We start from the raw sequence: 18112 nt of genomic DNA on the forward strand, positions 1-18112 counted from the left end.
TTAACAAATGCTAAGGTTAAATAATATCTATAATATCATTTTTATTATGACATTTTTCAAGATCACAAAATTTTTAGTTTTTACTTATTTCAAAAGCTTTTAGTTAACTAAAATGGTTTGTCACATCTAGTTTTTAACATTTACATTGAAATATATAAATAATATCCTTTCATATTTGAATAGCTCCAGTTAAGTACAGAATAATATCTGCATAATGGCACACTAAAATTATCACAAAGGTTTTTTAAAAATATTTTAAAAAATGGCAGTTTTTAAAATTTCCATTAAAAAAATGTAACAGGAAAGTGTTTAAGGTAACAAGCATGTCTGTTTTCTTTAAGGCAGAGCAGTTGCACAAACAACCCAAAAGGCCGGTTTAGAGTCCTGGTTACACCACTCGTCTTCACTCCAAAGATGTGTTTCTATTTATAGCAGGATGACGTGTTTGGTGTCTAATCTTTGTAGCGTTTCACAATCTAAATGTCTGAATTATCTAGTGGTGGATTTTGTGATTTAGTTAAACTCATAGTCTGGAAGAGTCCACTGAGTCAACTTTAATATTTCTGTGTAAATCGGATTTTTTACCTTAATTACAGCCCTCCTTTAACTCATGCCCAGAGGACTTCTGTCTGCTAACAGATTACATAACACTGCCTCACCTATTTATGGATTTCATTGCAGCTGATAAGGTGAGCTGCACAGTCACAAGGCAAAAAAGCCTATTTGTCTTACGAGTCACCAGACTAAATCAATACAGATGTTTCTCCCACATGTTACTCCTGCTGTTCAGATAACAGTAAACAACTGAAGTAACAAAAGAAGAATTTCCCAACTATAGGATCAATGACGTTTGTGTTAATTTATCCCATCTGAGAAGTACAAGGCATTTCTAAATGTGCCTCACTGCAGGCATCAAAGTGCAGTTTTGTGTTTTATGGGTTCAAAGAAATATTAACATTTCAGATCTTACGAACTTTAAACCAGTTCATTGTGTAACCCAGCATAATCTTATGTTTTTGTGCAAGAACAAATCATTTTCCTTTGATGTCACAAACACTGCTTGGTGTATAAAAGAATGCAGAGGACCACTCCAATGCAGTTGACTTAGCCATATGCCAATTTAAATCCATAGTCTCAGAACTGATCTTAAAAACAAAACAATATATATAATATCTATATTATTTAAGAATAAATAAATAAAAACAGAAAAAAATACATTAAAAAAACTACCAGAAAACAAACAACAATCCAACAACATAGCAATAGATGAATAAAGCCAATGCTGGCAAAACTAATTATGAATCTTTTTAACTGAGGTTTGAAAGTATTACATATATTCTGTTCTACTGTTGCACAGCAAGTTCAGTCTGAAAAAATAAGCCCGCTTCCAATGCAGTCCTGTCTAATAATACACTAAGTGGTTGAGGAGCCATATTGTGTAAAATTGTATAAATAGCACAAATATTGATGTGTTTTAACAAGATTTTCAAAGTGGAGTAAAGTGTACCTCTGTAAAATTAAACAGTCAATTCCTGAAAATAGCTGTGAGTTACGCGTTTAGATGAAATTACAGGTTTAAATTTGTAAATTAATGTGAGCTTTCCACCGGGGTAGCTGTCTTAATGTCAAGTCCAGCTGTGAGTCACATGGAGACATCAAAAGCATCGACTGTTACTGACAGCTCCCTGGACTCCCGCTGTCTGGGGATTACCCTGAAATTAGTCACAGTCTCCAAGTAGCAGGTGTGTCATAAAAGTCGATCCCCGGGGCTGTGTGACCCTAAGATCCGCCCCCTGCCTGCCTGCTTCAGCGTCGTGCGGCTGTGCGCTCTCACTGCGTAAAAGTCTTCGGACCGTCTGTTACCACGAGCTGTCGACTTCAAATGGATTATGAAACTAAGGTTTTCCCTCTCACCGGCGGCTATGGGCGCTATAACCGAATCGTGGTCGTGTTCAGCTGGTTCCCCAGTTTCGCCGTCACGCTGAATCTGTTCAGCGACGTGTTTTACACACTCATCCCGGACTCGTACCACTGCAAGCCAGACCCGACGCTGCTGCCCTCCGCGTTCCTTCTAAGCAACTTCTCCACACAAGGGTACCTCAACCTCACCATCCCCTGGGTGAACGGCTCCGGTCGGAGCCACTGTGAACTTTATAAGTACCCCCCCAACTCCTCGGACCTCTCCGAGAACGTGCCCAGAGAGAGGGTGCCCTGCACCACAGGGTGGGAGTACTCTCACGTAGCGGGCCTCCAGAGCAACTTTGTCACGGAGGTAAGACGCACGTTTAGCCCTGGTGTTAATATACAGATCTGTGGGGGAGGTAGGAGGCAGAGATACAACAGGTTGTGAGTTTGGGTTACATTTTCTTACCCGGTGAAGCCGTTTCCTTTCACGCGCTCATTTCTGGCCTTGTGTCGATGAGCTGCTCTGTCTGCTTAAAGGCACGCTGTGTCATGAACACGGCAGCTTTCAGTCAATATTGACTCAAGTTGAGCAGTTAACACTTTCTTGTTGGCTTGAGTCTTACTGACTGTCGTTTATCTGCCGTGGCTTCTCGGGAACGAAGATGAGAGGCCAGCCAGCCAGGGAACAAATACCTGCTTCATAGTTCATATAAGAAGTGTATAATGATAATTTGCCTCCAAGAAAGCAGGTTGGCACTTAAATATGCAGTCCTACATGCACTTTTGCTTTTAAGCAGGGTTTAACTGTCTTTTAACCCAGTGCGTGAACTCTGACTTTGACCTCCTAACACCTGAAATCTTTCATGGCATGCATTTTTAGTTTCTCTTTGCTAATTGGGCTGATTGGGACCTGATTAATGTAAAAACAAAGAATTACCAGATTTTTTTGTTTTGCTTTGTTTTAACACGATTTTTGTTTCTGAGAAAAATGAGATCCACATGAGGACATTGCATTTCAATGGAACAGTGGCAGTATAATGTCCTCCTAAGTGGATATCAGGCCCTTGTTGAGCAAAATTTAGTGTTTTGGTCTAGACAACCCAAAATGTGATGTCCACACATGTGGACGCCAGCTCCTAGGAGGTTAAGCTTAAATTTAATGTATTTTTCTTAGTTTCCTTGCTTTCCTCCTACTTTAGGAGTCATCCCAAAAGATAAAAAATAAAACATCCCATCATGACCTCACAAACCCCTAAATCATGAACAAGGGGCCTTCTACATGGGAAGACTCAGGGTCCTTGCAAGCCTGAAATAAACATCTGCATTAGTTTCCTACCTTTTCTGGAATTTCTGGGTAATTTCTGACATAAATATTTTTGAACAGTTGGATGATTGAACTTTGATTATAGATGGCACTGTCGCCCCCTTAGAAATCCTGCAAAACAGTTTTAGTCCACCCCACAGTGGGACTGGCCTTCTCAGCACAGAAGGTTATCTGTCAAGGTGTTTTGTTTGTTTGTTTTTTTCGAAGGAGAATTTGTAAGCCTCTGTTAAAGGCGTTGAGCTTAATGTCAAATGTGATCCTAAATCTATCAGAACGACCCACGCATGAGAAACTGGGACTGTTGTGGAGGACCACATCTATAAGCTGAACTCACTTCTGCTCATTATTAATTTGACCTCTTTATAAACCTGTTGCTGTGGGTCTCCACAGCAGTCCCAGTTTCTTCCCTTACCACCATTGAGTCCTAGCACAATTTAACAGCATGAAACGTGCAGTCCTTAATTTCAGAAACAGCTGGAGAGAGCACAGCAGCAGCAGGCGGTGCTTTTTACAAATCATGTAATAAAAGCTGAGCTTATATGGCTCATAGAGCTCAGCAACACTAATGTGAAGCAGCTTGAAGCTTTGTATGTTGGACAAGTGGTTCTTAACCAGTGTGCCACGAGGTAAGCAGGACACTTTAAGGAAGCTACGTTGTTTCAAGCTGATGACGTGGCATCTTAAAATCCCACAGTGACGCTGCTTTAAATAAAATAATTAAACGTAAGCTTGCAGGTAGGTGGATGACAATGGATGCATTCATTTAGCTTTTGCTACTTCTGCTGAAGCTCTAGGAGGCAGGCTGCCAACACCCATGTTTTGGCACAACTCTCAAATGTTTTCATCTGTTGTAAATCATCCAGACTTGTCTGCTGTATGTCCTGCTGTATAACTTCACCAAAGGAACACCAACAAACCTCATGTTACATAATGATATGATGATAATATACAGGCACAATTTCATTAAAACAAATGCAAAACAACTTAAATGAACACCTGGACCACAGTAATGCGTCGTAAATCAACGAAAAATTATTCAGGTGCACAGAGACTCATTAACATTGAACAAATGACGTACCAATCAAATACATTATTTCAAAATAGAATTGCATAAACTGATTAATTTACAGATGAGTGCAGGTGCACAATTTCCAGGTGCACAAACACCTTCTGCTTTCCTTTTAGCTGTGTGCGTTAGTCTTTCCAGACCAGCACCAAGTCCCTTTATCCACTGCTTCATAGAATGAGCAAACATACCCTTCCAGTATGGTGCAATTCCAGTATGGTGCTCGGAGAGATGCCAAAGCCCTATAATTTGTTTGTTTCTGTGTTAGCGTGAAGCCCACTGGGCAAATTCCCAGCACACGTGGTTTGTATTTTAGAAGGACACCTCTGACAGAATGTATTACTGTACGATCTTGGTGATCTGGCTTGAGGTGCCTTATCAACAGGCAGGTTGAAAACGGTGTGAGGCTCACGTCAGTCCTGTGTGAGCAAGAGGATGTGATGAGGAAGTAAAGGGAGAGAGGATAATGAAGGTTACCCCGAGGGTGATGGGGAGACGTAGCATTTTAGAAAAGTGTTACAAAACTAGGATTGCATTTTTTTTTTCTTTTGTCCTGGAATAATAAATACTTTAATAAAAAAATAAGAAAACAACACACTCCAGAGCTTAGTACTCCAAGGAAAAACTAATTTTAATTGCAGATTTCCGTATGTTAAGACATCTGGGTTGACATGGGAGGGGGGGGGGGGGTATACGAGCAGGACACAGTCATTATGGGTAATTGCCCCTGAGCTTGTTCTCAGATTATCATCTGTGTATCGTGCCTTATCATGAGACAAACTACCAGTGATGAGGCCTGTTTGACAAACTGTGGCAGTGGGAAAATGGGTTGACATTCCCCCCCCCCCCCCCCCCCCCCTTCCTTCCTGAGACCCTGAACACAACTGCTTCCTCCACTCATGTCGTCATTCGCTAAGACAAAGGACCACTCCAGTAACGGAAAAACTGAGCAGAGTACAACACAGGCGCTGGGTGGAAGAACAGTCACTAACCATAGCTGTCCAGCACTCTCCTCTATAAACCAACTTGATAAAGTTTAGAGACAGAGGTTCACGTTTGTGGCCACTAATGTTTGTGGGGAGCTTACCCTGCAGGGTCCAGGCTTCCAAAGGGCCCTTAATTTGTATGCAACTTTTTTGCAATCACACTGATTATTTAGTGCATATTTCAAAATGAGTTTGCGTTTGTTCAAATGACCATGCAGCAAATATGGCACCAGATGATATTCCTATATAAAATAATGCACAGCGAGCAGTTTAGTTTTTACCTTCTGTAGGCAGCTGGAAGTCGGTGAGGAGACCGACTGATCAAAAGGTTCAAGCAGTTCATGTTTGCTCCAGTAACCTTGATTAAGTAAATCGGATCACATGTCTAATTCACATCATTGTTCCTTCTTTGTCTTCTCATGTGCCGTTAGTCGGCATTGCATGCCTTGAAATAAATGACGGTAAGTTCAACTGGAAAATAAGTCTGTCTAGGAAATCCTAACAACAAGACGCAGTGGGAAGAAAAACATTAGCAAAGAGAGACAATTGTGTCCCGTATGCCCTCAAAATGTAATTTTATTTTGACTGGAAAACTCCAGGAGAAGGTTGAAACCTTGATAGAAATTATCTGTGTTGTGGATTCCTCCTTTGGGGGAAAAAAAATACATGTGCCACTGCGATCACCTTAGTTTCAGCACATATATTGACATAATGGCTTTACTTTTAATAGAAGAGTCCTCTTTTTAACTTAGCAAGATAAAGCTCATCTAAAATTGCTAAAAAGTAAATCGTAAGATTAAGTAAAGCCTAAGCAAATTTTATAAACCAGCATTTGGTACACTGTTTTCACTACTACCATTTCACGCAGTCATGTGAAAAAGAACAGAGAAGAGGAAAAACTATGTATACCTCATAATTCAATAGCTTGAGGAACCACCTTTAACTCAAAGTAATACAAAAAAGGCGATACTTCATCAGCCTCTCGTATCACTGTGGGGGAATTTTGCCCCACTCTTCCTTACAGAGTTGCTTTGGATCATTGAGGTTTGTAGGTTCAGTTATGCACAGCTGTCTTACAGTTGACGTCAGTACTCTGACTGGATCTTGATTCTTTTCATTTTTTTTGTCTTAGTCATTCAGTTGTCCTGTTGCATGACCCAGTTTCCTTCAAACTTTAGCTTTTGCACTAATGGCCTTACATTTGACTCTAGAATACTTTGGTGTACAAAGGAATTCATGGTCGACTGCCGTGTGCCCGTCCTGTGCAGTACCTGTGCAGCGCTGATTGTTTTAGAAGAAAGAGACTTTCTTCTGGTAACACTTCCAAACAAACCACGCTTGTTCAGTCTTTTTCTAACTGTACTGTCATGAAATTTAACATTAACATGTTAACTGAGGCCTGTAGAGTCTCAGATGTAGCTCTTGGGCTTTTCTGTTTTGTTTTTTGTTTTTCAGTCTCTCTGAATGTTGAATGGTCAGACCTTCTGGTGAATTTGCTGGGACGTCCATTCCTGGGAAGATTGTTGCATCATATTAACGCACACTTTGACGCTTCAGACCTGCAACTGCTACAACTCTCACTTACTGATGATCAGTTAATCAAGTGCATTTGATTATCAGCACCTGGTTGCTACGTAGACTCTTCATTTCTATGGAAGGGTGCACTTTATCGCGGGTCTGCATAGAATTACTCTGATGATTCTAAGGCCAGGTGCAATTGGACACCACTGACATTGCATGAAATTTGTAAATCCTTACCAAATATTTACAAAAAACTTGATCACACCTAAAGATCTTATTGTTAAAGAGCAAGAAACTATGAACTGGAACCATGAATGGTGGAACCTGATTAAACTGGTTTACAACAAAACCGTATCACTTACTCAGCTGACAGATTAACAAAAATGATCAGCTGTTAATGATCAAATGTCCTATCACCTTCAGTTGAATGACCCTCCTGGCCCCTGTTTTAAATGTGATTCACTCCACATGATGCTGGTCAAGCGATCCAGTCACACCTGAGCGCATCTTTGTACCACGTCTAAACTGAATTATTTTCAAAATAACAACAAACTCACTGATCAGAAGAACCAATATTTGTTGGCTTGTTGAATTAAGTGAATAAATACTCAAGATGATCAGATTTCTTAACTACTTGTTAAGTGTGGGTGGGGGTCTGAAGTCTGTCCCAGGAGATGGGACAGAAGGCATTGTATCTGTATTAGCTTTAAGTATTAGCCATTTGATGCCACTTACCAGTCTATCTCAGCCATATTTACAATTTTGATCCCCCCAGGAACCTCCTAGGCAAACCCTAAAATGTGATCGGCACATTGGAAAGTGACCTCACGTAGTCAGTCGTTTTCATTTAGGTCCTTTCTGAGCTCTTCTCATTTTCTTCACTGTTTCCTTTGATGCTTTGACTTTACACTGTGCAGCTGGATCCATCTGTAAAATACAGTAAACATGACTGGTGTCTGTAGGAAAGTAGAGGAGATGAGGCCGGAGGGAAAGTAGATGAGAATCTTTCTGATACTAACCTGGCGTAAAGCTGCTGGCACTTTAGTCTAATGTAATAACACTGTCAGCAGGCATCTTAACTCGATTACAAACAACATGATCTACATTCCTGATTCCCCCACAGACGGCTCTCTGTGCGTTTGACTCAACTGCTATTCTCGGCATGTTACATAGGCAGGTTATGATGTATGCAGCATGTGGGGAGCAGCTCTAATTTGTGCCTTTTAAGTCTTTGATAGAATAATGTTTTATACATAAAGTATAATTGCATTGGTATGACTGAAACCTTTCGTGCTGAGGTTCTGTGGTGTAGGCGTTTAGCTTGATTTCTTACCTTTTTAGTTGGTCACTTTTCATTTTTCATCCAATTGCAATTTAAAATGAAGAAATTGACTTTTTTTGTTTTGTTTTTTTTTAATCTCACCATTTTGGAGTTGGATGTGGAGTACCTCTGGAAAACTGTCTTGCAAATGCTCATCAGAACTGGAGCATAAACATGTTGGAAGCACTGCTGCTAGAATTAACTACACATTAAATATCATTACCAAACTTTTCAAAAGGCACCAACGCTACAAACAGTAGATGGACCTGGTTAGCCAGAAAATGGCTCGCTGTCAGGACCCATGAGCACCTTTATAATCATGCATAGTACCACGTTGGGCCCCTTTAGCCTTGAGATCTGTCCTCGACAAGGTGGTGGAAACACTCCTTGAGATTTTAGTCCAAGGTGAAGTGATGTCTGCACATCCATGATGTGAATCTGCTGTTCCACCACATCCCGAAAACGCTCCATCAGATTGAGATCTGGTGACTGTGGAGCACCATTTGAGCACGGGGAACTCACTGTCATGTACAAGAAACCAGTTTGAGACGATTTGACTTTTGTGGCATGGTGCATTATCGGATGGACGTAAACGACAGTACTCACTTAGGCTGTGCCGTTTAAACCATGATCAGTTGATTATAAGAGCTCAAATGTGCCCCACACCATTTCATCACCATCACCAGTCTGAATTCGTAGGGGCTGGATGGATCCTTGCTTTCATGCTTTAAAAAAACCCTACCATCATATTGCAACAGAAATCAAGACTTATCACAGCCTCAGAACAGTTCCCTCTTCTTTCTTTTTTTTTAATTTTTATTTTTTATTTTGACTATGACTATGCAATGGATTGCTGCCATGTGATTGGCTGATTTAGATATTTGTGCTAACAAGCAGTTAAACCTGTGTACCTAAAATGGTTTGTCTATACCTACAGTGTTGTTCAAGAACTCTGACATTAGAGCACTGAAATATTGAATTATTGTCTCACAATTCCTTTTAAACTCATGACATTCATCAGTGTTTGTGCTGCTTTTTCCTCCCCTGCAGTGGAACCTGGTCTGCAGTGACTACTGGAAAATCCCCGTGCAGCATATCTGTTTCATGACTGGATGGATTCTGGGATACATATTTCTAGGCACCCTGTGTGACTGGTGAGTAATAACCTCAGTTGATATGAAACTCTAAATAAGATATTAAGAACATAAACACCAGAATAAATGTGTTTAAAACGGTTGCATTAGATCATCATTTTTGTGTGTGTGTTGACTGTTTAGGCTGTGAAGATTCACTCGTACATGTTTTACGTCTGTGTCTTCAGGTTGGGTCGTCGGCGAGGTTTCCTCCTATCCGTCAGTCTGTCCAGTCTGTTGGGTGTAGTTCTGTGTTTGTCCAGGAGTGTGGTGGTGTTTCTGCTGCTGCGTCTGTCTCAAGGCGCCTCGCTCGCTGGGCTGTTTGTGTCCTCCTACATCGCCCGTAAGTAATCTGTATCCACATTTTAAAGCTGATGTCTGGCAGTCGAGCTTTCTCACTGATCGGCAGCGGAAGTAGAAAAAGGTTTTATGGACTGGTCACATGTTCACATTTTATTTACACACATAATAAGAGGCCAGAGGGTAAATAACAAGTGGCACATGATCGTTACTGTGCATCTGTCATGGCGTGCTGTGTCATTGAGGGGAAAATCCCTCAGCCTGACACGCTCTCCGGGGTTTTGGTTTCAAATTTAAAGTGTGCTCATCAGCTTGCTGTCTCTTTCTCTTTTTTGTTTTCCTTCTTAAATCATTGAACAAGAGATTGCAATGATACCTGATACTATGTCTTTCTATTGAGAAAAATCTGATGTCGTGTAAAAGTTAAATAATGTTAATGTATTTGCCCAGCTAATTATCTGTACACCGTGCTGTGCTGAACTAATCTTATCAGTGGAAAAGATAGAAGTCCTTATCGTCCCCACAGAAGCAGGTCAATCTTTATTTGTGGAGAGTCCTGAAAACAGACTTGATACCTTCATAGTAAAGTCTGAAATTCATGCATTAAAGTATATACTGCAGCATTGCATTAAACTAAATCTCCTCACCTTCAGTCTAAAGCAGTATCTTTGATAGATCACCGTTTGCAGTGCTTCATGTTTGATTCTCCAGACAAATTAGTTAAGATGCGTTTATGCTTCAAACTCTATGCTAAACTTGACAGCATTTTATTGTGAAAGTTATTTGGGAGCATCTGCGTCACTGTTATTGAGCTCATTTCTAATATCCGTATTCATTAAACTGTGTAGTTTGCAAAGAGAGGCTGTAGATAAATATAACCACCGAGTGTATCTAATCAGTTCAGCTTCCATCATGAAGCCTCTGATAACATGAGGAATAATTAAATAACCTTCATGAAATCACATCATCCGTCAGACAAACTTCCACATTTGTCTAGCCATATAATTTCATTAGGAGACTAAAATATTGAAGTCGTGCAGAGACATTACCTATTGTGGTCATAATTCCCTTTCTTTTTTCCTCTTTTGGCTGCTCCATTCAGGTCGCCCACAGCAGATCTGCTGCTGCATGTCCTCCTTCACTACATTCATGAATCTCCTCTTGAGGTCTTCCTCTTTTCCTCCTGCCTACATATCTAGTTGATTCTTTTGTTGTTAAATGTTACTGTGTTCACCAGCTAGTTGTGGACTTTCTCCTGCTCACAGGTTGTGGCAGGAGACTGTCATAAATCAGATTGAGCGAAGTTGATTTGTTGACAGTGTAAGGGATAATGCACAGAGACATGTCAATATCTAAATGTAATAAATAGCTGAGCAGTGACCGTGGTCCACTTGGTCCAGTCACTACAGTTCTTTAACATGACTATGAGTTCACTGAACTCAGATGGCCTCAGAGTACCTTTGGGATGTGGTAGATCTGCAGTATCTGTGATGCCATCATGTCAGCCTGGACCAAAGTCTCTGAGAAATATTTCCAGCATCTTGTTGAATCTGTCATGAAGCCTTAAAACAGTCCTGAAGGCAAAAGTGGGCGCAACCCTAGTACCAGTCACAGGCTTACCCAGTGACTGGTAGGTGTACAAATATGCTACCATTCAAGACTATTGGGGGGGAGCAGGATGTTTTTCTATTATTAGAATTATAGCTTCAGTTGTTTGTAGCAGGCACACTGGAGATGGATATTATATTGGTAACTAAAGAAACCAGGCTGGTGACTGGAGCTAAGCTAAGAGGTGTGAAGGTCGGTCATACTTCAGCTGTCCTCTCTCTGTGGGGCAAACAGCACAAGTGAGCCACCCCACTATGAAAAGTCCACAGCTTTCAGTCTTCAACAGGAGTTTCAGCAAAACTTCTCTGCTTGGTAGTGATTCGCAGTGAGCGAAGGTGGAGATTGTAGATGCATATGAGAAATGGGAGGAATGTGGGAGGCGTACTCCCACATTCCTGCAAGGTCAGGTCGAAATTCACTCCAGGGTTTGTTTTGGGGTTGTTTTTCTTTTGTTTGTTTTTTTTCTTTTCTTTTCTTGGACTGTCTGATTATGTTGCTGTGTGGGGTTAGGCCGAGAGGGGTTTTGATGCTGGTTTTCATGTTTTTGCATGAGGGTGGACTGCAGGTCTCCCCTATTGGGAGCTCAGGTCTTTGATGGCAGGAGTCACTTGAGACGCCATTTCCTTTTCTGCCTATGACGGTTTAAAAGCAGTCTTAATGGTGGTACAGAAGTTAAACCGATTAAACCCTGGATGAGTGGGTGACTGTATCAAAGATTTAGAAAGTGATAAGTGTAAATAAAAACTAAACAAAGGAGAGATGTTGAGGAATTAACTTTAAATTAGGAAAACAAGACTGATTCTTATTGAAATCACCTAAAATGGGACTTTTAAATTTCCTGGCTGTTCCATTTGGTATTTCCTTTTCTCTTAAACCAAACAGGTGAAGGTAAGGCGGGGCTTTCACCCTTACATGCTACATGACCTGTGCTGACATGAAGTTTGAGGACGTGCCGCAGCGTGCTTTAGGCACGAGGTGGCTGCCATAACAACGGGATGAATAGGTTTGCTTTCCTTCAGCTGTGCTCTGATGCTTTATTTATTTATTTATTTATTTATTTATTTTTATCCCCTCAGGGTTGGAGCTGTGCGACCCTCCCCATCGTCTGATGGTTGCTATGGTCAGTGGTTTCTTCGGCGTGCTGGCAGAACTGCTGTTGCCAGGCATTGCGGTTCTGTCCCGCGATTGGCCCGTCCTCCAGGCGGTGGCCACTTTGCCTTTAGTCCTTCTGCTGTCCTATTGGTGGTGAGTCAGCTGGTAGCGTTTTTGGAGGTGCACAGGTGGACACGCTGTTTGTTTTTCCCCAGCGGTTCTCTATGTGCCATCCTCACTCCATAACATAATGCGATCTTCGTTCCTGCATGTTGAGCTGCTCCTGTCTCAGGCCTCTTCAAACAAGCCACACCCAAGTTAACAAGAATCTCCATGTTTGTTTAATTATTATCTGGGATATTTTAGTAGATAACACCCAGTTCTCACTCAAACTGTTTTTACATGAGACCCTATAACAACAAGTGTTATCACTCACTCAGCTGCTCTGAAACATTGCCAGGTAACAGCTTAAAGGCCTCAGGAGAGGCTGTGTCATTTTATTTTGCATGGGGAATCTACAAAACTAACATTGTGTGCTCTGGGTTTAAAATTGTTCATGCATTTGTGTCATCATGGCTAGACGGCTGAAATGCCATATTTACCAGCTTAGATTTGAAAATAAAACTGTCAGTACTCCAAGCAATACAAAATGCTGCAGGCATTTTTGTATTTTTATTCACCTTACTTTGACTTTCAGATCAAAACTTTAAAATTCTCGTGCTTGGATGCAGAGTAAATGGATAAACTCCAAACAAGCTCAGATCTATTAGTCGTCTCTCGTACTAAAGGCTGAGGAGGATGGAGCCTTTCGGTCTGTGGCAGCAAGACTGAAGCAGTTTACCAATCCAGCTCCATTTAGCCGTCTGTGGAGTCTTTTATGTCTGGCACCATAAACATACTTTATACATGTATTTACATTTATATGCACTTTGCTTTGGGAGTTGACACTTTTTTTTTTTTTTTTTTTTTTTTTTAGCTATACCAGAACATATTATAGCTATATGATATAAATAAATACCTAAGACTTTCAGCTTATATTTGAGGGGCTGATCGAAAATATTGTATTTACTGTTGACAAATTAAAGTATTTTAGACACGGCATCAAAATTGTTTAGATCTTGTTTCTGCTCTTTAATTATTTAATTTTTTTTTCCTCCCAGAAGAGGGAGACTATTTCACTTCCACCATGTTGTTGTCACAGTAACAGCTTCCACTACAAATACAATAATTGAATCATCTCAAGTCTTATTGAATTTCTGAGCACATGATGTGGACCACACACGTCCTTGAAATCTGTCTAATTACACTCGAACCTCAGGTGGAGGGGGGAACTGTATATAAACGTGTCTGTAATTCTCAGCTGTAAACAGTGTACTGTATTTTAAAGATGGATGGAGCTTTCAGGCTGGAAAGTGAAGCCAATGCAAAAAACTTTAAACATGCATTTTTCTCTAATGCCCAGCAGGGGGCAACTCCTACCTCGTACACTGCTTAGAAGGCAATGGGGAAGAAAAATAACCCCAATGTCTATATTTTGTCTATAAAGCAGAGTATGCCTACTGTATGATTTCTCATTTTTACCCGCTCATAAGATCAAGTTTAAAAAACGCTTTAATACAGATTTTCACTTACTTGGCCATAACATGGTGACTAAAGCACTTATGATGTTGCTGTTTGAGATGTCAAAGCCTTTTGACTTGCTACTGATATTTGTGATGGATAATAAGTTTTGTTTTTGTTTTTTTTTTCTTCAGCTGTGCATCGGTATTTCCAGAGTCTCCTCGCTGGCTGCTGGCCACAGTTCAGATTCCTCAAGCGAAGAGGAGCCTTCAGGAGTTCTCTAAAAGAAATTGTGTTTTTCTACAAGACGACCTCTACCCTGGCGAAACCCTGCTGTCAGGTATACACACACACACACACACACACACACACCTCTAGGATTTCTCTGCAGGCGTGTACAGTTTTCTCCTGGTTGTTGGAGCACAGGCGCTAAACCTTAAACGTGATGCATTAAGAGAAGAAAAATGTGGACCTCACCAATTTCTAAACCCTGGTATTTCCTTGGTAGAAGCAACATGTATTTCCAACTCAAACTCAGTGGGTTTTAACTTTGTTGGGACATCAGTTAAAATGATTTCCCTGTTTGTGGTTACAGAGATCGATTCAGTGTACGGGGAGGACAGTCAGCCACGATACCACTCTGCTCTGGAGCTGCGTCAGTCTCGCGTCATCTGGAAGAACTGCCTCATACTCGGCTTCACCTTGTGAGTTTTCTCTCTTCATGAAATCAGCGGTCCCGAGTCAGGGGCACTACAGTGAAGTCCATAAATATTTGGATAATTTTGGTTCTGTGCATCACCAGAATTAATTTTAAATGAAACAACTCAGATGGAGTTGAAGTGCAGACTTTCGGCTTTAATTCAGTGGGTTGAACAAAAACGAACAAGAACTGCAGGCAAGTGTTTGATTACTGATACTGAGTTTTTAACACTGAGGAGAAGTGAGACAAACCTTTTTGTGGTGTTTTTGATCAGTAGTGGGTTTTTTTCCTTGGATCTCTCCCATGGTGCCATGTTTTGCCGAGTCTCTTATTGTTGAATCATAAACTCTGAACTTCAAATGAGGACTCGAGTTCCTGTTTAAGTGATATCGAGATCCAACTGGCAGTAATCAGACCTGAGTGTGGCTGGTGAAATTGAACTAAGCTTTCTAAACCAAAACAAAGTATGAGTTAGTTCATGATTTAGCAAGGAGGGCATCTACTTTCCACACAGGAAAGGCATGTTTTGTTAGCTTTTTCCTCCTTGTTGGGTTGTCTTTGCCTAATATAAAAAATATTTGACCTGAAACTTGGAAATCCTGGAAATATGTCAAAGTAAAAAATGAGGAAGGGGGGAAATACTTTGTCATCAGCTGTACACGTCAGTGGTTTGTTACTTTGTTACAGAAGAGGTCAAATTAAAGGGGAAACAATTCATTTGTTTTTGTTTGTGTTGCTATGGCATCAACCATGAGGGCAGGAAATGTACAACATGCTTTCAATATCTGCTGCGCTTAAACCACAAAACTGATTACCAAGTGCCACGACAGGTCCACAGAGCTAGATGAACTGAGATATTCCCTAACGGGTAATTTTTAGGATTTGAGGTACCCGCTTTCAACCTGATTATTTTATTTTTTCCTTTGCCATCCAGATTCATTGGAACAGGCATCCAGTACTGCTTCACCAAAAACCTGCACACTTTCTCCAACAAGTTCTACTTCAGCTACTTCCTCCGGGTGGTAACTGGAGCGCTCGCCTGCATCTTCCTGTGTTTGTCCATCAATCACTTTGGCCGACGTGGCATGCTTCTCCTCTCTGCCATCATCACTGGACTGTCTTCACTCCTGCTGCTGGCCCTTACACCATGTATGTAACATCCACACAGGCCCATAAGATCTACTGTAAATTCCCTTCAGAGTATCCTTGAAAAAGTTTTGGATCACATCCCAGAAAGTTTTTCACTCTCTGGTTTTACTGACGCTTTTATTGACGTTTGTGTTTGACAGACCTGCAGGGTGGCCTGGTGCTGGTGCTCTCCGTTGTGGGTTTGTTGTTCTCTCAGGCTCTTGCCATGCTCAGTGCATTCTTCGCCTGTGAGGTGATGCCAACTGTAGTTCGGTAAATGTCTCTTTGTTCTTGATTAAACTGAAAATGGGACGTATTGATCCCATTTGCTGCAAAGTCAAAAGGAAGTTTTAAAGTACAAAGGAAAAAAACAGGTTCAAACAAAGTACCGTGCGATCTTTTCACCTTGGTGATTTATTCTCCTTTTCCTGTGCTTCCTCTCTCTCGTCCAGAGGTGGCTGCCTTGGCCTGGTGCTGGCATTGGGTTGCGTTGGCAGGGCCGCCTCCTCCCTGATGGAGCTCCAGAACAATGGTGGCTATTTCCTCCATCATGTTGTCTTCGCTTCCTTCGCTGTCCTCTCCGTCCTCTGTATAATGCTCCTACCTGAAAGCAAACGGAAACCGCTCCCAGATTCCATGAAGGACGGCGAGAACCAGAGGCGACCACCCCTCTTCCTGTCGCAGCCTACCAGAGACAGCCTCCCTCTACTGCACACGCGTACCCCTTTGTCGGAGTACAACCCGGATAACTACTCCCTCCTGGTGTCTGCCACCAGGAAGATGTTGACTAAAGATTCTTTGCCTTACAGGATTGCTGTTCCTGCTCATCCCCCTCTGCTGTCAAACAATGAAACACAGGAACCAGAAACTCTGAGAGATGTGTCTTAAATTTAACCCTTCTCCTCCTCTTTACACTCTAGCTTGAGGGGATGAGCCGAAATGTTACCTCTGACAGGCTATGATAAGCCTTCAGTGGAAGTGTCAGTGACTAGCTCTTCATTACTCATCTGGAGAGCTGGATGCACTTTAGAGCAATGGCTCCAACTTTGTCAGTTTTCATCAATATTTCCATCTGGTCTCTTTACATTTTGTCACTATGCAGTGGCGTCTTCACGCATGGATGCGGTCCACCGCTGTGGGACGATGGCCTCCTTTTGCTGTATTTTGTCAGCCTTTTCTGAGATGTAGGAATATGTTGGTACATTCCCAGTGCAGCTGGGGTTACACTGCTCATGTCTGTAGTAGGCATTCAAAGCAAACTGGCACACTCCAGTGTTACCAGAGGAGCTCTCTGTCATGTAAAACTCTTTGATTGCATTTCTCAGTAACACAGGAGTTCTTCATTAAGTCTGTCTGCCTGACTCACCAGCAGATAGCAGCGCTGAGTGGGCTACAGATCACCAGAGCACGCAATACTATACTTGTGAAGCACAGCAGGGGGCACTGAATGATGTACTAAAAAATATAAATTATAGTTTGGGTTTGTTTTTTTTTTTTGTTTTTTTTTAAAAAAAGCTTTTTGTTTCCTATGCAACTAACAAGCTTCATTTGTCCTTTTTCTGATGTTAGGATGTGATCAGTGTGGATAAACACAACCATTTCTTTACCATTATGTTTTTCTGTCTTCATGCTCCCTCTATAAACCACGTCTATTACCAACTATTGCATTAAAAACTGTCTTGTTGTTTTCTACTTAAAAACTGGAAGTGGCTAAATTTCAAGATGCACTAACCACAGCAGCTGCTGAGCGAAAAGTGCGTCTGTGTCTGGAATGCTTCAGCATTTTTCTTTTCTTTTTAAAAAAACTTTTGTTTAATGTTCTTTTATGTTTACTAGTGCGGATGTTTTACGTGTTTAAAGCCTTTAGTTTTAACTGTGAAATGAGATCATGTCTTCAGCCTTCAGTGTCGTTGTGTGATAGTTTACTGTTTGTGAATACATAACTTTACCTTCAGTGAGCAAACAAAGGTGCTTGTGTTGGAACTACAGTTAGTGATGTAAGCTTTTAAAACCTAATGTTTTATTGTTTCATTGTAAAGTAAAATGTGCAAAAGCTGAGTGTTAACTTTTTAAGGAAAATAATCTAAATCTTTTTTTTCCCCCCATTTCTCTGTAAAGCAAACTCAAATCGACAAAACTTGTTTTAAAAATGTTCAGTGATGGTGTTTCTCTCTCTGAACACTAGATGGCCCTGTTCACTTTACAAAACAAAGAAATGTACTGCTTGGAGTGAAAATGTTCAGGTGTGCGTACTCAGATTATATTTGTGTGACTTCATTATTCAACTAAAAAAAAACAAACCCCGTTTACAGTCCTGCCCATAAAAAGGCACCTTTACTACTTTTTGTTTTTGTTTTAAATGAGATAAAATGGATGAATTGAAACTCTGACTCAGGTCTAAATAAACTTTAATAACATAATTTGTTTATCCATCTTTTATACCATTTTACAGTTAATATAATTGAGTC

General features: G+C 40.9%; 1 protein-coding gene across 1 annotated transcript; it reads left to right on the forward strand.

The window, feature by feature from the left end:
* Positions 1 to 253: 253 nt before the first annotated feature.
* On the forward strand, positions 254 to 17944 carry slc22a31 (solute carrier family 22 member 31). The gene is made up of 9 exons (XM_085167100.1): positions 254 to 2272; positions 9174 to 9277; positions 9445 to 9599; positions 12241 to 12409; positions 14011 to 14156; positions 14412 to 14520; positions 15451 to 15665; positions 15806 to 15917; positions 16097 to 17944. The coding sequence occupies exons 1-9, from the start codon at positions 1883 to 1885 to the stop codon at positions 16530 to 16532; spliced, it is 1836 nt and encodes a 611-aa protein (XP_085023226.1). The 5' UTR covers positions 254 to 1882; the 3' UTR covers positions 16533 to 17944.
* The last annotated feature ends 168 nt before the right edge of the window (positions 17945 to 18112 follow it).

The sequence above is a fragment of the Neolamprologus multifasciatus genome, chromosome 1, assembly GCF_963576455.1.
Source record: "Neolamprologus multifasciatus chromosome 1, fNeoMul1.2, whole genome shotgun sequence".
NCBI classification, from domain to species: domain Eukaryota; kingdom Metazoa; phylum Chordata; class Actinopteri; order Cichliformes; family Cichlidae; genus Neolamprologus; species Neolamprologus multifasciatus.